The sequence below is a fragment of the Mesoplodon densirostris genome, chromosome 14 (assembly GCF_025265405.1).
Source record: "Mesoplodon densirostris isolate mMesDen1 chromosome 14, mMesDen1 primary haplotype, whole genome shotgun sequence".
NCBI classification, from domain to species: domain Eukaryota; kingdom Metazoa; phylum Chordata; class Mammalia; order Artiodactyla; family Ziphiidae; genus Mesoplodon; species Mesoplodon densirostris.
Window position 1 is genome coordinate 69,288,797 of NC_082674.1, and position 23,003 is coordinate 69,311,799.

The 23,003-nt window shown below is 41.7% G+C and overlaps 1 protein-coding gene across 3 annotated transcripts in view; it reads right to left on the reverse strand.

Moving 5' to 3' along the window:
- IL18R1 (interleukin 18 receptor 1) overlaps positions 1–23,003 on the reverse strand; it is a 32,620-nt gene that overhangs the window by 6,928 nt on the left and 2,689 nt on the right. For 2 of the 3 annotated variants that reach the window (XM_060117599.1, XM_060117597.1), the window contains exons 2-7: positions 21,442–21,682; positions 17,877–18,042; positions 15,242–15,392; positions 8,458–8,520; positions 3,878–3,998; positions 588–727 (exon numbers count right to left, since the gene is read on the reverse strand). In XM_060117599.1, the coding sequence (XP_059973582.1) occupies positions 588–727; positions 3,878–3,998; positions 8,458–8,520; positions 15,242–15,392; positions 17,877–18,042; positions 21,442–21,682 (882 nt within the window). Of the gene's footprint in view, positions 1–587; positions 728–3,877; positions 3,999–8,457; positions 8,521–12,492; positions 12,595–15,241; positions 15,393–17,876; positions 18,043–21,441; positions 21,686–23,003 lie in introns of all 3 variants that reach the window. The other variant, XM_060117596.1, reaches the window with a different exon arrangement.

Sequence of the window (23,003 nt, forward strand, 5' to 3'; positions counted from 1 at the left end):
TGAAAAACTCTGAGTCCAGTGATCAGAGCCATCAACTAACTGTCCACTTGCCAAGTCCAGGGACTATCCCAAGAGAGGGAAGCCTAAGTTAGTCTTTGTTGAATGAAAGACCACACCCAAGGGCCCCTGTGCCCAGGGCCCAGCTAAGGTACAGTGGAGGCGGCAATTACTCCTGGACCACTGGCCTCATCCTACACCAAGCAGCAAACTTTCCTCCTGTTGTTCAGAGTGAGCCAGAGCTGCCCGGACCACCTCCCCTGTGACTCTCACCCACCAGCATCTCCAACCCTGAGCTCTAGCTACCTCCCTGCTCTGGGCCCCTGGTTGCTACACGGGACTGGAATATGATGGAGAGCAAAAGAATACACTTGAGGTTTTCATTCTCTGCTTGGAATCAGGGCACAGGGGATTGCAGCAAGGGCTGAGCACCAGCTCTGCCACTGAATGCCTGTGACACAGGGCAAACCCTTCACCTCTCAGGAGCTTGGTTCCTGGTGTGTAAGATGAGGAAGTGATGAGCTATGACAGGTCTCTCAGCTGCAACATTCCAGGTTTCCACAAACTGCCAAAGATAAAATTTCTCACACCTTTTTTCAATAAGATGAAGCTTTTGGTGTCTATGCCTCCCTCGCTGGCTGCAGTGCAGTTATATGAAAAGTTTAGATTGTTTTCATTAACATTCTCAATTCTCAGTATTTTTGAAGCAAGCCATTTGCCTTCTGAAGTCCTGTAAGAGAGGAAAATGGTTTAGCAATAGGCTTTGTGTCATTGCCAGCAACGTTACCCATGAAAGAGGAATTTGTATGTGCAAATACATCTGCACAAAGACACAGCTCTGTGGACTCCAGGGAATAGTCCCCTTCTGGTGGGCTCTCTTCAAGTGTGAGCCCCCTGCTCCCTGGGGGTCTCAGCCCTCCTGAGACCATCTGGGGACGGCGCTGTAAACTGCCTAAAATTAAAATGTCTGGGAGGTAATGATGCTCAGTTGAAAACACAAGAAAATATTCTCTCTCTCAATTACAGGCGCACTTCATTTTACTGAGTTTTGCTTTATTATGCTTCGCAGATACTGCACTTTTTACAAATTGAATGTTTGTGGCAACAGGGTATCAAGCAAGTCTTTTGGTGCCATTTTCCCAACAGCATTCGGTCACTTTATGTTTCTGTGTCACATTTTGGTAATTCTTAAACTTTCACATTTTTTCATTATTATTATATTTGTTAAGGGGATCTGTGATGAGTGATCTTTGATGTTACTATCATAATGGTTTGGGCATTTATTTTAGCAATAAAGTATTTTTAATTAAGGTAGGTACATTTTTTTTTTTCTGTACGCGGGCCTCTCACTGTTGTGGCCTCTCCCGTTGCGGAGCACAGGCTCTGGAAGCGCAGGCTCAGCGGCCATGGCTCACGGGCCCAGCCGCTCCGTGGCATGTGGGATCTTCCCGGACCGGGGCACAAACCCGTGTCCCCTGCATCGGCAGGTGGACTCTCAACCACTGCGCCACCAGGGAAGCCCCATCATTTTTTAAGATGCAATGCTATTGCACACTTAATAGACTACAGTATAGTGTAAACATAACTTTTATATGCATTGGGAAATCAAAGCATTCATGTGACTTGCTTTATTGTGATATTTGCTTTACTGTGGTGGTCTGGAACTGAACCCTCAGTATCTCCCAGGTGTGTCGGCGTTTTCCCCTGTTCCTCCTGTCCTGACTACTCAGCATTCCTCCCACTGTGAAGTCTCCACCAGCTGTGACAATGCTGCGGATCGTTAATACAGACGCAGATTCATATCAAGTTTGTCCTTGCAGTCCTAACGATCACTCTTCTTTTGTTCAGCATTTAAAATAAATTAAAACCTCTATTGTCAGACAATTCCAAGCACATGAGAAATGCCAATTAAGCTGCTCAGTGAGTGACAGAAAATGACCGGAGGCCACCAGGAGCAGCCAGCTCTCTTTCTCTACTAAAAGGACTCAAGCCACCCTGTCCCTGATGCAGGGCACATGCTCTTGGCATCTGCTTCCTGCTAGTGGCAGGCTCTGAAGGTGTGCGGTCAGCCAGCACTCCCAGGTGTAGTCGCTCACCCGCCAGGCCCCCCGCAGCTGGGATGTGGTACCCACTGTAGCCTCTAACTGTCTCAAATGCATTTTAGAAGAGAAGTCATAATTCTGTACAGAAGTCACCCACCCAGAAATATCAACCATCTAACATCAATGTAAAATCCACAAAGAAAGCACCAAAAAAAAAACCCCACTGAGAAGCCAAATTAGATGACATAAGTTCATGCACCCAGTATAAAGATTTAGCCTCGCTTAAGCCCTTAGTTTAACTGAAGCTCCGTTTCTAGTAAGTTTGGTGAATTGGTCTTCTATGCCTTCAGAGATTAACAATGGGTCATGAGAAGGAGGAAATGCAGGAATCTGGTGGGGGCCAGACGCTGAGGACAAGATAAAGTGGCAGGACAGCCACGCAATCCAGCTGAGCCAACACTCCATGAGAGCTGATTATGCACCCGGTTCTGGGCGAGGGTATAAAAAAACCCTCACAAGTGCAGCTAAGGTGACAGACACCTTAGGACCACTACTCACTAGAATCTGAGTGTACAGTTACCTTAATAATGACAGTAATGACCCAAAGCCATTCAGAAACATTGTAATGGCCATAGGCTTAGCATGTTTTGTTTGAATAAGTATAACCATTCCTTAATATAGGCTATTTACACTAGATGGCATTTGGAAATTTTTGCCAACTCTGCCTCTAGATATTTATATCTAACCATTGCCCTGTTTGCTTTTTCTAGCTGTTCTTAGTGTGTTTCTAATTTCCATTAATGGACTCTGACAGGAAAGTGCTGCCATAATTATGATCAGTGTCAATGGACCAACAAGGATGTCACAGGGCAGGAGACTGGTCATTTAAATTAGTATTTTCTTGGGTCATCACTTACACCTGACAATCTTTGGGGGCCCTTCTGGACTTGAGAAAATTCCTCACTTCTCACCTTTAAGAAAGATAATCCCTGTAAGGAATGTTCTAAAAAGAAGCTCTGAACTATCTCTAAAGAGCAGGAAGCAGTGTCTGTGTCAGCATATCTCACGCCCAGCAAAGAAATCCACCCACCCCAGTCCCCCTGCCACACACACAAAGCTGTCTTCAGAGGGCTATTTCTCTCTTTGTGATTTTTGGTCATTCTCAAGTATCTTATAATGAATTATTTTCAACAATCAGAACAAAGAAAGCTGTGTGTGTAAGCCAAGTACAGGGCATAGATCTGGACAGGTAGCCATAGATGGATGGCCTGGCTGTGTCCAGGGCTGCCCCCAGGGTCCTCAGGGAAAGGTACTGATGATGTGCTTTGTCACCTATGGATACCCAGTGGGCCCCACGGTGACACGTGGGCAACACAACTAGGCATGCCTACTGCACACAAGGGGCCCGGAATAACTTGTACACGTCCCAGGCTCCTGACTTGGTCTTTTCTCTGGTACAGTAGTAAAAACAAAGCATTTAACACAATTTTCAAAATTCAGATGACAGTGGCCTAGGTAATCACTCTTTTATAAGATGCTTAGGTAAAGTCCCCATCCCCATCAGATCCTGACTGACCAAAAGCTACTTCTGTAAGGCGATGCTAAAAAGCTTCATTGACCTTCTTTTTCTAATTTAGGTCTCAGCAATAAATTTCTGCATAATGCATCAGCCTAGAGTATGCGAATTATAAAATATGTAAGTTATAATCATAAGTTAAATTCATCTCAAGCATCCTATCAGCCATTCAGGAGTCTGGTGTTTTTATCTCATATATATATATGATACTATATGATTTTTGTATATCATGATATATATTATATATATCACATATTCATACCTAATTCTTATCCCTTCCTCTTCATGTACATTAGGATCGTTTCCATTTTTTTTCCAGATGTTCCAGTAAATCACATCCTTTTCATTCAGCAAAGCAGAGCAGTTGAGCTGTACATCTTTTCCTAGGTAAAAGTTGACAACCGATGTTCAGATTTTAGAAACTTAGGTTTCTCAAAGGTTGAAATTAATACAGCCAATGTATATTAACCTAATATACAATGATAATATAGAGCTGCATCTAAGGAAAAAAATGCCTTGTTTTGCAATTTAAAAAAATTATAAATCAGAGAAATTAGGTTGCAATTACAAGTCATCACCAAACTATGAACTGGCTTCTCTTCAAATGTTTATGTCTAAATCAATTATTAAAACTTAGGATGGCCAGGGCTTCCCTGGTGGTGCAGTGGTTGAGAGTCCGCCTGCCGATGCAGGGGACGTGGGTTCGTGCCCTCGTCCGGGAAGATCCCACATGCCACGGAGCAGCTGGGCCCGTGAGCCATGGCCACTGAGCCTGCGCGTCTGGAGCCTGTGCTCTGCAACGGGAGAGGCCACAACAGTGAGAGGCCCGCATACAGCAAAAAAAAGAAAAAAAAAAAAAAAAAAAACTTAGGATGGCCAGTGGACTTTCTTTTCAACCTATAGGTAGTGTCAGGCCTATATACCCACTGTAACTTCTGGAAAAACAAAATGGATACAAAACAAAAAAAAAAATTAGCTAAAAATTAAAGACATCAAAGTGCAGGGAAAACAAAGAGAAACAGATGAACTACAGTCAGGAATAAAGTCCTTCCATGGTGAGCTGAGATAGCCATCATTTTATTCCTGGAAGGAATTTGCTTTGGTTTGTACAAAATAGAGGGAATCTCATGGAGAAAAGAGACTCCAGTGGAGATGCTGACAGCCACATGGGCTCACAGGATTATTGCTAAGGGCTTGGGCAGCATAGGAGGCTGGAAAGGCCTAATGATTTCTCGTGTTGTCTCATGGTACTTAGCAGAGTAAGTCCCACTGGAGGACAACACACACGTGACTGGAGTCTCCCCCCAGCCATAAGAGATGAAAAGCAGGTTAAATCCAACAAACCTGCATCCTAGCTACTGCTCAGCTCAATTCCTGACTGGATTGAGATGATCAAACCCTCACATTATCTGCCTAACAAAGAAAAGGCAAACACTCTTAGGGAAAAGTAATACAAACTTCATTCACCTTGGTTGTTTTAGATACAGAAAGATCAACAACAACAACAAAGAGAGACATACAAAAGCGCAAGAAAAGGGGACAACAATCAATAGAAAAAAGAGGTAATAGAAGTTGACCCAAAGATGATCCAAATGCCTGACGTGGCAGATAAAGAGTATGAAATAACTAATATACATAGGTTAAAGAAAACAGAGGGAAAGAGGGACAGGTAGATGAAAAGATGGATGTTTTCAACAAAGAAGAGTAACCTATTTTAAAAGAATCCAATGAGCAATTGATAACTGAAAAAAACTTGAATTTAAGAACTCAATGGTTTTAACAGAGACTGAGCATAAAAATAAAAGAAGTCAGGATTCGGCTAAGGCTGAATACAAGCCAATATCAAAACTAAAGTACAGAAGGGAAAAAAATAAAAATAACAGAACAAGAGCATACTACGTGTAATTGGAGGAGAGGAGAGAAGGAGAGGAAGAGAAGAAAGGGGAAGAAGAAATATTCAGACATAATGGCAGAGGATGTCTCCCAAATTAATTAAATACATCCCTTGCAGACTCAAGAAGCTCAGAGGAACCCAAAGCAGGAAAAATGCAAAGAACACCACACCTGGACGCATCAAAATCAAAGAGAAAGAGAAAATTTTGAAAGCAGCCAGAAGAAGAAGACACATCAAAGTACCAACAATAAGACCAGTCTTTCAGCAGAAACTATGGAAACCAGTGAACAACAGAAGGGCATCTTTAAAGTGCAGGAAAAAACTGCCAACCTAGAATTATTGAAATTATTGAAAAAAATCTTCAAAACTGGAGGTAAATAGAGATATTTTCAAGTAAATAATAGCCCAAAGAATGTATTGCCAGCATAACCACACTATAAGAAATACCAAAGGAAATGTTTCACTCTCAAAGAAAAATTATCCCAGATGAAAGCAAGGACATACATTAAGAAATGAACAGTGCAATAAAGGACAAACATTTGGGTAAATACAAAATAATTTTTGTGTTTAAAGCAATAATAATGCCAAATTCTTGTGGGTTTTATAACATATGCAGGAGAGAAATACATAAAATAGTAGCTTAAAGTGAGATAAGAGGATGAATGAAATTAATTGCTGTGAGGTTCTCACATGTCTGCGAAATTGTCAACGTACTAATATGTGCATTTGTCTTATTGTAGTAAGAGGATATATATTGTAACCTCTAGGAGAACTACTAATGAAGAATACAAAATGGTATAACTAAGAGGAAAACAAAACAGATTAAATTAAAAAATATTAATCTGAAAGGAAAGGAGAATAAAAGGAAGAAATAAGACATAGGACAACTGGAAAACAGCAAGTTGAGAGGTCTCAAACCAACTGTATTAGTAAGTCATTAAATGTAAATGTACTAAACACCATGCAGACTGGATTTCAACAAAGATCCAAATATATGCAGTTTATGTGAGACATATTTTGTGTATAAAGACAATGAAATGCTGGGCCTCCCTGGTGGCGCAAGTGGTTGAGAGTCCGCCTGCCGATGCAGGGGATACGGGTTCGTGCCCCGGTCTGGGAGGATCCCATATGCCGCAGAGCGGCTGGGCCCGTGAGCCATGGCCGCTGAGCCTGCGCGTCCGGAGCCTGCGCGTCCGGAGCCTGTGCTCCGCAACGGGGGAGGCCACAACAGTGAGAGGCCCGCATACCGCAAAAAAAAAAAAAAAAAAAAAAAAAAACAATGAAATGTTAAAAGTAAAAGGATGTGAAAAAAGATAAAACATGCCAGTCCCAAACAAAAGAAAACTGGTGTGTCTATCTAACATGAGAGAGAGTAGGGATTGGGAAAAGATGTAGTATGATAAAGAGAGAAATTTCATAATGTTAAAGTGTCAGTTCAAGAGGCATCAATTTGTATGTGCCCATAAGATAACCTCAACATGCATAAAGCAAAAATAGACAGAACTAAAGGATATATAGCAACTTGAGCATCATAGCTGGAGATATTAACATCTCTCTTGGCAACAGATAGAGAAAGCACACAAACAATTAGTAAGGATATTGATGATTTGAAGAGTACCATTAACCAACTTCACCTAATTGATATTTATAGAAGGACTAAGCCAAAATCTGCAGAATACACATTTGTTTCAAATGCACTTAGAACATTCTGGTCCAAGTAAGTTACTACAAATTTTAAGATTTAAATGATACAATGTATACTCTTGGACCATAATGGAACTAAACGGGACATCAATAACAGAAAAATAACTAGAAAATCCTCCAAATATTTGGAAATTAAGAAACATAAGTAATCCATAGATGAAAGAAATATCACAAGGAAAAATTTTAAAAATAGTTAAAACTTTGAACTGAATAGTTATGAAAATATGGCATATCAAAATTGTTGGAAACAGTTAAACAGTGATTAGAGGGAAATTTAGAACTTAAAATACACAAACTACAGGAGAGGAGAATTTAAATTAATTCTCTAACTCTCCATGTGTACAAAGGGAAAATGAGGTGCAAATTAAACCTAAAATGAGAAGAAAAAATAACAAAGTTCAGAAATCAATAAAACTAGAAAGCAGGCAAGCCACAAACGCAAATGGCAAAGTATCCAAGCTACATTGGGCATATGTGGTCATATACATGACTGTGGCCATCTGTAGTCAAAAGGTGTGTGCTTTGCAAACAATGAACAGGATCAAATGACAATCAACAACAAACAAACAATGTAAGAAACCTGAATCCCAGCTCTGCCCCTTTCCTGGGGTTTAACTTCAGACAAATTACTTAACCTTTCTGAGCTTTGGTCATTTAATCTGAAGCTTAAATGGGAACAATACCCCTCAGGGTTGCTTTGAGGATTTAATACAATAACATATTTCAGTTACCTAATACAGTACTCAGTTTGGCATAGTGAATTTATTCTTTTCCTTCCTTCCTTTCTCTTTTGAAAGAAATTACTCAACTGGACATATCAAATCATCAAGACCTGTCTAAACAAACCCTAAATGTAGAGTCGAGTCCATTGATTCAAAGTGAACCCATTAATCAAATATTCAAACCACACAATAAGTTTGAATCATTTCTCCAGAGTATTCTCATTGAGTTTTCATATTTAAAAATGATCATAGATACTATTAGAGAAAAGCCGCATACAAAGTGACTAAAACCACAGGTCTGCAAACCACAGGCACTTCCATAATCTTTTGAACAGACTGTAATTATTACTAAAAAGGGCAACATTCAAAAAATGACAAGGTTTTCCTGCTTTTTCAATATTCTTCAGTAAACATGGTATGTGTTATGAACACAGTGTTGATCAATTAGGAACCAGGTTTAGCCTTGGAAGACTATTATGACCCCCGTTCACAAATCCAAAATATATGTATGTCAAAATATACCTAATTCCACTTTAACATGCGTAAGCTTTGGTCCAAAAAGAGCTGGAATTATATTACTGTTGTCTGAAAGTGAAAAAAGAAAAGAAAGATGCATTAGTGTTACAAGGAGTTTTGCTAAGACAGACATTTGTTGTAATACACTTATTATTCCAGGTAACCAAGATTCTAACAGTCATCGCTTTACATTTATTATTTAATGTATTTTCATTAAATAAGGGTTGCTGGGAATACTGGTCGTTGTTTCACTTTCCATCAACTCAAAGCTCACCTCGCTGGAGAAAGCACACTGAATTTGGTCTCCCCTCAATTCCAGCCTCTGGCTTCTGCCACAGCAGGTAAAAGCCAGAAGATGCTCATCCAGGGAGACAATGAAACTTTTAGGTCTTAGAAGATGCAAAGTCACTGGGATATGTCTTTCTGCTCTGCCTTTCTTCCTTCCATCTGCTCTCAACTCCTCAAGGTAGATTTATTGGGCGCAAGATCAAGACTCAGGTAGGGTAGGCAAGGCACTTACTCTCAGAAGGCTCCTGAGACCCTCCCCTGGCAGGACAGTGAGAGGAGTACCCCTGGATGCCTCACTTGCCTCACCTTAGTCCCGGCCCTGCTGGGGTGTCCACCCCTGTAAACTCAGTTCTACTTCTGTTCCTTAGTGACCTCTGACCCAGACTGGAGGTACATAGATATTCTCTACCTCAGCCCCACTGAGTAACACTTAGGAAGGAAGCAATCCCCCAGCAACCGCCCACTGAGGACTATCCCACAACCTAGGATGCTAATAACTGCAGAACACGGACAGCCCTGTGGTCCCTCATTCACACGGCTATGTAGTCCAGTCCTTGCTGCTCTTATTATCAGCACTGGCAACTTTCTTCATGACCTGGACTCCCCCTTCTAGGTACTTCCGGTGCTTCTGGGGCATTTACAAGTAATGTCCAGTGCATCCCCCATGGGGGCTCCCAGGCGCCCAGCAGATGTGCTGGCTCATGAGGACTAAAGGGGACTCAGGTGCTCTCCTGCAGCACCCACGCCCTCCTAGGCTCTCCCAGGAAGCACACGTTACAGAGTGAAGAGCAAAGAAGGGAAAGGAGGAGTGATGTGGAAAGGATACAGAAAGAAACTAGTGTAGCAAAACCCCAGGGTAAAGGACTTCCCTGGAGGCCCAGTGGTTAAGACTCCCTGCTTCCATTGCAGGGGGCACGGGTTCGATCCCTGGTCGGGGAAGTAAGATCTCGCAAGCTGTACAGTGCGGCCAAAAATAAATAGATAAAGAAAAATTTAAAATAAAATAGTTAAAATACGGAGATCTTCAACTACCTTCGTAATGAGCTGAGAGGTAGATCATAGATAATTTAAAAAAAAAACAAGAAACCCAGGGTAAGAATCTCTTCTGGGATTCAGACTCTGGGCAAGACTAGAATTCACGTAGGCAGGAAGAGCTGGAGGAACTGCTGCCAGACGAGGAGCTGACCCTCAGGTTTGAGCATGGAGGAACAGAGGTTGCTTGAAGCACACAGGGGCAGGAGGTGGTTTTGAGTATTGGAGAAAATTGCTATTGATTATTTTTCTCTTCATTGATCTCCTTTTCTCAGGAATTTGGTGGGAGTCCTGGGAAGAGGAGGTGTAAAGGACATCTTTATGGAAGGACATCTTTGAGAAAGGATGCCATCTACTAGAACTCGATGTAGATCCTGGAGAACCCAGAGCGGCACTGGGTATGTAAAACTGGTGTAAAGTGAAGGGTACAATCCTACTGAAGGTAACAGAAGGAAGGAAACACTTCAGTGTGTGCCCCTGGCATGTCTAGTCTACCTCTGAAGTTACTATCCCTGGATCAAAATGGCACACAGATTGTCAGTTGCAGGGGGAGAGACATCAGCAGACCAGCCAGAGTGTGAGATGAAGACAAATGGCAGAGGCCAGGTGGGTTGAGTGGACTGTGATCCAGAGCAGTGATGCTCCCCACGTGACAGCTCAGAGATCTACATCCGTGACCACAGGCAAGGTAGGCGCTCAGTCCCGCTGTCCTCAGCAGAGGCCATGATACCTCCTGATCATCAACTTCAACTCTAAGCTCCACATTTTAAAAGCATGGTGGCAAACTTCACCAAATCCAAAGGAAAATGGCCAGGATGGTGAAGAGTCCTGACTTCCTGTTGAATGAGGCACAACTGAAGAAACTGGTCCTACCTCAGTACAGAACGACCTTGGAGGTATTGCGGGTTCTGTCCAGACCACCACAATAAAATGAATGTGACAATAAAGCGAGTCACACGACTCTTTAGGTTTCCCAGCACATAGAAAAGTTATGTTTACACTATACTATAGTCTATTAAGTGTGCAATAGCATTATGTCTAAAAAACAATGTACATATTTTAATTTAAAAATAATGCTGTTGGGGGCTTCCCTGGTGGCACAGTGGTTGAGAGTCCGCCTGCCGATGCAGGGAACACGGGTTCGTGCCCTGGTCTGGGAAGATCCCACATGCCGTGGAGCAGCTGGGCCCGTGAGCCATGGCCGCTGAGCCTGCACGTCCGGAGCCTGTGCTCCACAACGGGAGAGGCCACAACAGTGAGAGGCCCGCGTACCGCAAAAAAAAAAAATAATAATAATAATAATAATAATAATAATGCTGTTGGAAAAATGGCGCTGATACACTTGCTCAATGCTGGGTTTCCACAAACCTTCAATTTGAAAAAAAAAAAAAAAAAAAAAAGCAGTATCTGCAAAACGCAATAAAATGAGGTATGCCTGTAATTCACTCAACATACATGTAATGAGCACATGTACAAAGGGCCAGCCGTAAGTATAGGAGAGACCAACATGAGGAATAGAACACAGGTTAATCCCTTCTTCCCAGGAGCTTCTCATTCTAGTGACAGAAACAGACATGTCATCCGATTCTGACAGCAACCAGAAATAAGAACAAGAGGCCATGGGAGCACGGAGGAGGACGGACATTTAGCTGAGTCCTGAAAGACACAGGTGGCATTCTCCAAGAAGACAAGGAAAACAAAATGGGTGGTTAAGACAGAAGAATAGCACGTGGGGCAGTGTGGGGATATGGGGGTGAGGAGACGGGAGACGGTAATACTAACATGGTAATAACAGAGCTTTCCATGTCCCTGGCACCATTATCAAGGCTCTATACCCTCACTCACTCGGTCCTCAAGGCAACCCTATGAGGGATGACTCAACTCATTACTGTCCCATGTCACTAGTGAGGAATGAGGCAGAGAAAAACACAGTCATTTAACTCACCCAAGGTCACAAGTTCACAGGGTTCAATGAAAGTATCTGGCACAATTCCTAGTCTTGTGCATGCTCTTTTGATAATGGATATTCTTCTTTTTTTTTTTTTTTTTTTTTTTTTTTGCAGTACGCAGGAAGCCCGATAATGGATATTCTTACTGCTCCTTCCAAGAAGGAAGGAACGAGGAGCTGATGGGCCGAAAGCAGAGATGGATGAAGGGAGGGAGTTGGCGGTGGAAGTGTCAAGGGACCAGAGATATAGGATTTATATGATAGTAAATAAAGTCAAACTGCAGAATTTAAGGTAGATAAATAGAACTTACTGCGTTTAAGAATTTAGTTATGGGATACCCAGGTTATGGGGTGTGACAAGCAGGATAAGGCCCCCCACCAAAGGTGTTCACATCCTAACTCCCAGATGCTGAATATTATACCTTACACAGCAAAAGGGACTTGGCAATACGATTTAATTTAGGATTTTCGGATACAGAGGGTGTTCTGGATTAGCCAGGTGGGCCCAGTGTAATCACAAGCATCCGCATAAGCAGGAAGCAGATGGTCAGAGTCAGAAAAGGAGAAGATGAGATGAAGGAAGAGGTGAAAGAGATCTGAAGATGCTGCACTGTGGGCTCTGAGGATGGAGGACGTGGCATGCACCAAGGTTGCAAGGCGCCTCTAGAAGCTGCAAAAGGCAAGGAATCGATTCTCCTCCAGAACCTCCAGAAGGAATGCAATCCTACCAAAACCTTGATTTTAGCCCAGTGAACCCGTTTCAGATTTCTGACCTCCAGAACTGTAAGGTAATACGTTTGTGCAGTTTGAAGACAGGAAGTTTGTGGTACTTTGTCGATTCGCAATGCGTGGAATACAGCTATATAAGTGGATGGCTGGAGAGAAGAGGGAAAACTCTGCTAAAGTCAACGAGCTCTAGTAACTGTGAACCCACAACGTTGTTGAATGAGTCATCCCAGGAGTTTACAGCTTCCTGGATGATGGGAAAGAACGTGAAGGGTGGATAAGCCACCTGTCTTCAGACACTCGAAGGAGCTGTCATTTTCAGAAGGGACCAGACAATCTGTGGGGTTACTCAAGGCAAACACAAACAGTGAGTGGAAGCTACAAGAAGAAGTAATTGGACTCAATGAGAAAGAAAGACTTCTCTACAATCAATCATTAAAATCTGGACCCAGGGCTTCCGTGGTGGCGCAGTGGTTAAGAATCGTCTGACACGGGTTCAAGCCCTGGTCCGGGAAGATCCCACATGCTGCAGAGCAATTAAGCCCGTGCACCACAACTACTGAACCTGTGATCTAGAGCCCAAGAGCCACAACTACTGAGCCTGCATGCTTCAACTACTGAAGTCTGTGTGCCTAGAGCCCATGCTCCGCAACAAGAGAAGCCACCACAATGAGAAGCCCGTGCACCGTGATGAAGAGTAGCCCCTGCTCGCCGCAACTAGAGAAAGCCCGCACACAGCAACAAAGACTCAATGCGGCCAAAAGTGAATTAATTAATTTAAAAAAATCTGGACCCAGCTGCTGGGTGATTTGGTAATTTCCATGGTAGTTCCTGAATGATCTATTATTGGCTGAGTCATATGAAGGATATCTTCACTGGATAGGGTTTAATTAAATTACTTCTAGGGTCTCTATCACCCTAAACTTCCAGGCTTCAGTTTTTCCATTATATATGGTCTGGGTTCATGATAAACCAGACCAGTAGCCATCATCCCAAAATATACAGCCCTTTTCTACAGCCATGCCTGTGCTCCTTACACGTTCTTGTCCCAGCCCATCCCTAGCACGTCCTTCTGCTCGTCCATCACACGCAGCCTCTGAGAACCAGCTCAAACAGAGCCTCCGGCATCTATTCTACCTCTGGACTCTCTCTGCACCCTTAACACCTCACAGATGACTCCAATTTCATATTCTACGGTGCTTCTTTGTGGCTTATCACCTCGATACTGAGCAGGCCCCTGTGGGGCTCCTGGGCACAAAAGCCTTTCTGTGTCCCCCATCCATTTCTGGATTACAGGAAATAGGCTTCATTCAGCCTCCAGGACCTTCCCTGAGTTCCAACAAGCAGGTTCAAACGGTTACTAATCAGGGAAGGGAGAGGATGCAGAGACAAGGGAGGAACAGTCAAGAAACAACAGTGCAGCCTTGGGGCAGGGTCCTGGTCCCCCTCAAGGGATACACACAACAATATCTTTGAGCTGTTTTGCAGGTACTGAAACCCCCTCCAGGCGGGAGAAGTTAATGGTGATAAATGGAATATTGCCTGCCATATCAGTAAACAAAGGATGTCACAGTCATCAGCGATTGAAGCCCTCCAAGAGAGCTGATGAGCCCTGAGGAAACTCAGGAAGGAAAGAATACCTACCATCTAGCAGCCATCAGACTGCCCACACTCCTTAGGGAGCCCTGAAGAAACTCAGGGTGTGAAAACACAGGATACTGGCCCCAGAGAGCTGAGGTGCACATCAGAGGAAGGATGCCAGAGAGCTCAGACTCTTGCGTCTTCCCATACATAGAAAAGCGATAAATTCCTTCACTTGGGATATCTGGTTTTCTTTAATTAACAATAATCTTTTGACGTTCAGACTACCTGCCCTTTGTTGCAAAACTTCTATATAACCTGGGTCCACCCCTTGCTTCCTTGGAGCAGTTCTCTCAGGGTTACTTGAGATGCTGCCTCCCAGGTTTGAAGTCCTAAAAATTCCCGCCCAATAAAACATAACTCTCAGCTTTTAGTTTGTGCATATTTTTATCTCTCTCAGCTTTTAGGTTGTGCATAGTTTTTAGGTCGACTACAGTAAGCACATATAGATCCCAGACCGGTTGGAACCCAAGGTTGATGATGCCGACTCCCAATGACCTCACCACCAGCCAATCAGAGGAGTGTCCACGAGCTGACCACGCCCTGCTCCTTGAACGCTATAAGACTCCTCACGACCCCTTCCAGGGCGGGACACACAGTCTTGAGGGCATGAGCCCGCTGTGGTCCCCTTTGCCTGGCAAAGCAATAAAGCTATTTCTTTCTACTTCACCCACAACTCTGTCTCAGAGATTTAATTTGGTGTCGGGGTACAGAGGCCGGGTTTGGCTTCAACCTTTCCTGACTATAATCAAATTCCTGATAATCATACATTATTCACTTCATTTTGTATTTCCATGATTCCCTTACCTCCCAATACTCAGTACAGTTTATTGAATATAGACACCCATCAATAAGTATTTACTGAGTGCAAGCAGATGCTTAATAACAAAAGATTCCACAATTTAGTCAAATACCAAATAAGAGAACTGACACATCAGAGGTTCACCTATATAAACGTTCATTACTATCCCCCCCAAAATTTTTCAGCATGGCAGCTGATGCCAAAATGATTTTCACCCGTATATTTGAACTAGTGATGTGGTCACAACTCCAACTAAGTTTGCCTCTGGCTTCCCGTACGGCTTTAGAAAAAAAGAAAATATTCCATTTTACTAAGATACATTTGTTTTTTCCCAATTCTAAGATATCTCTTACCTCCAACTATTGTTATATTGAAGGTTTTGGTGACGTTAAATAGTTTGCCATTATGAAGAAGGAAAAACATGCAGGTATAATATCCCTGATCTTTAAACTCTGCATTCTTCTTTAAAAATGGGGTTTGATTGTTCTCTATCTTTTCACAGTTCTGTTATTAAAAAAAGCAAGTTAAAATATATTTAAGAGTGGTATCACATGACAAGAATTCAAAATTTTAAAGTTAAAGATATTTAGAGAAAGAGGGAAATAGAATAAAAACTAGCAATTTCTGAGCAAATGTCTCAGTGATCTGGCACTGCCTCTACTGGAACAATGAAATAGAGTCCCATTCCTGGTATTATCACTATTATTAAATGCTGGGAAATAGAGCATAGGGGGCACTGTAGCTGCTTTCCTCATTTTCCTTTAATCTCTCTCTTTACACACAAAGAGAGGGAAGAGGAGGAAGAGGAGAAAGGAAAAAAAACCCACTACAACAACAAAAAGTCCCTGCTTGGGTCAAAACTTTCCACGCAATTCTATTTCTTAATGCTTTTAGCTGAATTCCATGTATTCAGGACTACCCATCCCGTGGGTAGTGGAGGTGGGAACAGAATTACTCAGAGAACCAGGTACCTAGCAGACTACCCACACCCATTGATGTCCTCCACCAGAAGACAGTGGACTGATTAGAAATGCATGAAAAATATTCCAATGTATAGGCACACACAAACATGTCTCTCTATCACAAATTTCTGTATGTTGTAGGAATTAATTACAAAAAAGCCACCTTTTTCAATCCAGCCATCAGATACCAATAAATAGGTTCTGAAGCAATCTAAGAATGAGATGGGGAAAATGGAAACTAAATTGCTAACCTTCACTATGTGACACTGTTCCTGTAAATACCAACCAAGGAGCAACTACTGCCCACAGACTCCTCTCAAAGCTGCCAAAGCTGGTAGCAAGTGGAGCTAGACCCAGAGGGTGCTTAGAATGGGCTTGTGAAGCACCCATGTGTGTATCTCACATCAGTGAATTGTTTCTGCATACATCAAATTTTTATAAACCAAACTTATTTTTTCTAAGGCATATTAAAATATCAATTCCAAGGCATATAAAAATATCTTTATTCTTTTTCCAATCATTTACTGATTGAGCTTCCTTGTTCCCCTTCCCTCAATTTTCTAGCTAAAAACATTCTCAATACATCTATTTTCTAAATTCAAATAACTGCATAGAGGGATTTCTTAAAACCCAGTACACTGATCCCCACAAATTTATATATACTGTAAAAACATTTGTACATGTGACAGGAAATAGAGTCAAGTCAACTCAGGGCTGATACAGATATTTGGAAAACATTTTGGATAAGAGCTTCCCTTGAAAAATCACAAGTAAACAGTGTTCAAGCAAAAGGTACAAACAAACATTTCTAAGGAATCATCATCAGTAGCTTGAACTTTCTCAAGGTCGTCTCTTCAGACCACCCTCTCTCACAGCTCTTCAAAGTTTCCATGACAGAGTTACACTTTTCAGGTTTGTTCCTCTATAGAAATAATATAATTTGTGTTGTGTGTGTGCATGCATGTGTATGCATATTATGTATGTACATGTGACTGCATATATACTTGTGTATACACAATTTCCATAGTATTGTCTAAAGGAGCTCTTACAACTCAACAAGTAAAAGGTACATCAACTGAAGAAAACAGTTCACAAGAGAAGTAATATTAAGATGCAATAAATACATAAAAATGTTTAACTTGTTATTAAGGAAAGAAATGGGGGAAAGATACTAAGAGTTACAGAAGTTTTGCACGTCAGATTTTTAAATGTTCTTAAATTATTCATTCCCATGTGGTAGTGGCATGAGAAAAAGAGGGTTTTAAACTGGTGTAGCTCCCTGGAGAACAGCTTGATAATTTAAATCAAAAGCCATAAACATGCTCATAGCCTTTGATCCAGTTATTCTACTTTTAGGGGTTTAGTTAAAGAATAACATCATAATACACCTTCTGAGTTATGGGAATGATATTTATTTTAGCCTTATAAATAATAGTGAAAAGTAGGAAATTAACAAATGTCCAATAACAGGGGCTTAGAAACAAGTGTGTATACACAATGGAATCCATGTTTGGGAAAATGTTTAAAGATGTGGGGAAATCATCACAATATAATTTTTAGTGGATAAAGGAAAATACCACTTTTTAAAAGTAGATGTTTACATGGAGAAAAACCCCATTCTCTGGCTGGTGGGATTATGAATGATCTCTGCTATCTTCATCATTCATTTTTTCCATCTTCCAATTTTGTAAATGCATATATTCAGAACAAACATATACAACAGAATTTAAAAATTTAAGTATATGCAGCAGAAGAAAATGAGCTAGCATTCCTAAAAATTAAATTTTTTGAAAGAAAAGGAAAATTAAGGAAGGGAGAGGAAGCTGTTATCGTTTATTGAATGCCTAACATGGAGCAGGAACCTTGACACTTGCGTTACATGTAGGAGCTCAGACAGGCCACCTGAGCTGTGTGGACTCACAGTTTGTATGTTACAAGACCAAAATGCTTCACAGCCATCAGACCCTCACTTTGGAATTTTGTCTTTTCTGTCAAGTTTTAAGTTAAAATATTTTAAAAGCGTTACCTTGTACAATAATGTTCTGTTGACCAGTTTTTGATGGTAACTATGTTCACAGGCTATCTGCAAAGATTTTTTAACTTCCACAGATTTACTCACTACTTGTTTCTCAGTAAAACAGCTGTGTTTAGGTCTTCTGATGACATTTAATTTCCAGTCATGAGTATCATTTCTAGGAAATAAAGGGTTGGACATATTTTATCACTAGTACAGAGACTTTGCAAATACCACCTTTTAGTAACCAATCCAGTGAAATTTTTCCCTATTTGTGTATAAAGAGACTCATTCACTGATGCCCAAATCCTGCTCTGTCTATATTTGGTTCAGTGCAGCAAGAAATTTAATAACTGCCATGGGAGGGGGGGAGGGGGTAGTAAAGGAGAAAAACCCGAGATGTCCTAAACACACACACACACACACACACACACACACACACCCCGACATCAGACCATATGTATTATGGATGTCAGGACAGAAATGTTTAAAATGTCAATGATCTTTAGAGATGGACAGGTTCAAAGATTCTTAACCCAGGGTGGGAGAGTGGAGGTGGTTTCGTGAGGACTGTAATGCTTTCTGAAGGTCTGTATATATGCACTGCGTTTTATATTTCTCAGGGCACTTTGTTCCTATCCTCTTCTCTCACTGTTGAGTAAACCATGTCTGGAGTGGCTGCTCTCCACGTAGTTATATTAGCAGTTTAAGTACCTTACTCAGCAAAAAGTAGTTTGAATAGATGTCATTGTTGTTCCTTCTGGTTAGAAGTTAGGAATATAGAGGAGGAAAAAATTTTAACAGCATTTTTGGAAACGATCTTTTTTTTAACTTTTTATTTTATATTGGAGCACAGTTGATTAACAATGTTGTGTTAGTTTCAGGTGTACAGCAAAGTGATTCAGTTCTACATATACATGTATCTATTTTTTTCAAATTCTTTTTGAATTTTTTTGAGTTTAGGTTGTTACATAATATTGAGCAGAGTTCCCTGTGCTATACAGTCGGTGACTGTTGGTTATCCATTTTAAATATAGTAGTGGAAATGATGTTTTAAAAAAGAAGATGTTTGCAATCTCATGTTTGCTTGAACTGCACTATATAGAGATCCACGTACTAAATACTACACGAGGTTACGTTGTCCTGTGTGCCTGACCCATTTGTACTCGCCCCCCAGAGGCTCTTCCAGCTCTCTACAATCAGATGGACAGAAAACTGGCATGCACAGAGTTCCAGGTATTGTACCACGTGTGTGCACTGAGATGACTCTTTTCCTTACTTAAGATGAGAAACCTAACCTTCAGGCAAGGTTAAATAACTTGCCCAAGGTCACACACCTGGTACACAATAGGGCCAAGATGCAAATGCACATCAGTTTGGCCCTCAAGGCCAGGAGTGCTTGGTACAATACTATCCTCTCACAAAACTTTGATCAGACGATGCGATTTTCTTTCTCTGTAGGATTAAAGTATCAGTCTCCAGAGACATTTGATTATTAGTAGAGGACTCCTGAAAAATTAAAGGAGGATTCCAGGAGTAGCATCTGGTCATTGATGACTCCCACACAAAACTACAAAGACTCACTCACCCAAATGATGTACACACACATACATGCACACATACACACATGCATGCATACACACACACACACACACACACACACACACACACACCTCTGTGCAAAAACAGAATACTGTTCACCAGTTGCACTATATTTGAAAAAGTTTCTATCTTCAACACTCCCAGGTGTTCAAAACCACCTTCTCCTGTGTAGGGTCCCATTTATTTTCAAAACCACTGTCAAGGCTGCTGCCCCCACCATCGCTTTAGTCTCATGTTATTCATCAGCCTCCAACCCCTTCAAAGCTTATCACGCAGCGCTCTGAGCCCGTCACACCCCCTGTCCTCTTCCTGGCCCCTCCATGCCTCTCTGACATCCTGCCTCCACCTGATGAGTCCACCTTCTCTTCCTACCCCAGGCTGTGCTCTCCACCTTTCACATCAGAAAGACAGTTAATGCCCCCGTTCCTCCCTGTCTCCAAGTGACATTCATAGATGACTGACTCTCCCCATCAGTTTGTCCTTTCTGCCTTGTCCAGAATAGTTTGTGCATTTACATCACGTCTTTCTTCAATCAGGATTCGGGAGATGTTCTTCCTCCTCTACCCCTATTGTGAGTATACATTCTACCTTAGTTTGAAAAGACCCAGTTGTGACCTTGTGATACTTCTGGAATCGTCCCTCTTAAAAGGTCACATAAAATTCACTGGTTAAAAAGAGTGTCTGAACTTCTTTCTAACTCCAGGGAGTTCCTATATATAAAAACAAACCAAAATGACCCCTTTTTGTGCAAAACCACAGGAGTGCTATCAAGATTTCACTGTGATATCTCACTCTGCTCTCAAAGGCACGGTTGATAATGATGAGGACTCACTCCAGAGGCACTCATGAAAAAATCTGCTACATCTGGCAGTGCACCATCACCCCTAAGCTACTTTCTACAGGTCAGTCTCAAATCTCTATAAAAATACACACATACATAAGTACAGACACAACATCACAAATGTACTGGATAAACACTATGCCATCAATGTTCTCACTAATGGTTCATCACATAGAAGTTTTCTTGTCCCAGTTACTCCTTCCCCATCTCACAAAATAAAGTATAAAGAGAACCAACTTCAGTAATAATCATGGACACATTCAGTGGGTTGCCGTCATTTCACAGAATTTAGGATCCTTGACTACGAATATCCTGGAAGACTCTAGGGTTAGCCTGAGAAGGCTGTGCAAAGCCCTTTCAGTGTTCCCCTCTCAGTCCCTGGCTATAAATTTGTGATTGGCTGACACACACGTCTTTCACCAGTACTGCCACCTGGCTCTCAACAAACCCCTGAAACCTGGACTAGGATGTGTCTACACCAATACCAACCCATCTCCCCAGCTTGAGGTTACCACCCAGGAAGCTGACACTGCCCTCCTTCACTACCTGCTCATAACATTACGAAGCCCTCGCCATTTATTTCCTTTGACCGGCAGCTCTAGGCAACAGAAGCAGCTGAATTTAAAAATGAATTTCATTGGGCCTCCCTGGTGGCGCAGTGGTTGAGAGTCCGCCTGCCGATGCAGGGGACACGGGTTCGTGCCCCGATCCCGGAGGATCCCACATGCCGCGGAGCGGCTGGGCCCGCGAGCCATGGCCGCGGGGCCTGTGTGTCCGGAGCCTGTGCTCCGCAACGGGAGAGGCCACAGCAGTGAGAGGCCCGCGTACAGCAAAAAAAAAAAAAAAAAAAAAAAAAATGAATTTCATTCAATCCTCACTTATCTTTGGCAAGGATCAGCTAAAAGTAAATCATACTAAGGTCATCTCCTTTCATTATGATTACTAAGAAAATAAACACAGGGCAGTATTTAATTTAATTTTTCAACAATGAAGTATTTATTTCATGTTGTAGGAAGAGTAGGGAGAAGAAAATGGATGGATTATCTGACCTTCCCAATTACTGTATATTTGATTTGCTGAACAAAGTCCAAGAGTGCTATGAAACACGCCAACGCAAAGAGAAGGTATACTCACCCCATTCGGATAGAGTAAGATCCACTGTCATTCAAATGAACCGGCCAAAACTCCAAAACATAATCGAGCAAAATAATTCTGGGTGAACTACTCGAGCTCAGCTCAAGGGGTCCATGCGATTCATTTTTGTACCATTTTATGGTGGTTGTTTTATTCTCACGCTCAGATGAAGATGAGCAATACTTCAGATAGAAAGGTTCCCCTTCAACTGCAGTAATGTGAAGACGTGAGGTACACGTTTCTTCTAAAGATTAGCAAAGTAAAAGAAAAATATAAAAACAGAATGACAAAGGTAAATTTTTTCCACTAATGCATTAGGTGAAGAAGCTGGGTTAGTTAACATCCTGAAAAATCTCAAAGTCTCATTTCTGTGGATTCTTTTATTTTAGGGTCAATCTTTCCAACACTAAAAAACAGGAGGTCAATCTTTCTAACACTAAGGCACTTTCACTATATAAATGAAGAAAGAAAAACCTTCCAACAGCTTCTCCCAAACAGGAAGATACCGGAACTTAACCTACCAAAGCTAGAAGACATAAATGCACTGTAATCTTTTAAAAGAAATGTTACACATTACAACTTCCTCTCAAGGAAAGCCATCAAAGTCACAGTGTTGCCACACCTACCCCAAAACATCCCTAGCTGAGGAATCTCCAAGGAAAATAAAAAGAGAAACCTAGAGACCTCAGAGTTTTCCACTTGTATCGTCAGAAGTCTCACGGGTCTTGTTCTCAACCACTCTACCTAACCATTCCCCGGGCAGGCGTGGGGATGGTTAAACGTGTGCCTATCTGTGTATAAATCCATTCATTACCTCTCTAGGTTACCATGTGGATACTCAATACATGATGCATACAATTCATACTGATAATTAATTCATACTGACTCGCTCCAAATCTGGGTATCTGTCACTTCCTCTTTCTGAGATCTCTCTCTCTCTCTCTTCGTCCCTCTTTCTCAACTAACCCAGATACTCTGGCTTTAGAAATTTATCTGATCCTTTGTGCTGTATAGGGTCATCATTCCCTTCCTTCTTCACTTCCAACAGTTCAAAGTCAGTGTGAATGGACCTTCCCTGTATCCTGTCTTCTGGCAGCAACCTTTGACTGTATTTTGAGAATGAGAACTCTTAAACTGAACAGAGCAACTCTCTGAGGCCACAGAGAACGTGCTTTCTCTACAGTCAGGGTTTATTTCTCAAACCCTGGTTTTAACCACAAGGTTGTTAACCACAAGGTAGAGAGGAAGTGGCTCTAATGGCAAAAACACTCTTTGAGAACATGGCTGTCAACCTACCTGGAAGCACAACGTTTAATGAACATCAACCTCGCATCCTGTGGTTGTTATTAAATCTTTATCTTACAATTCAGGACTTCAGCTTAGAAGGTGTGATGCATGTGTACATGTGGGTGTTAGTTTTAACTGACACCTAAAAGGATGTTAGGTCATTAACAGCTTGATTTATTTTCTAGTTTTAGAGATGTAATCTACATATAACAAAGTGCAAAAATCATACATTATGTGCTCTATTGTGTCTGGACTTTTTGTACACCATTATGTCT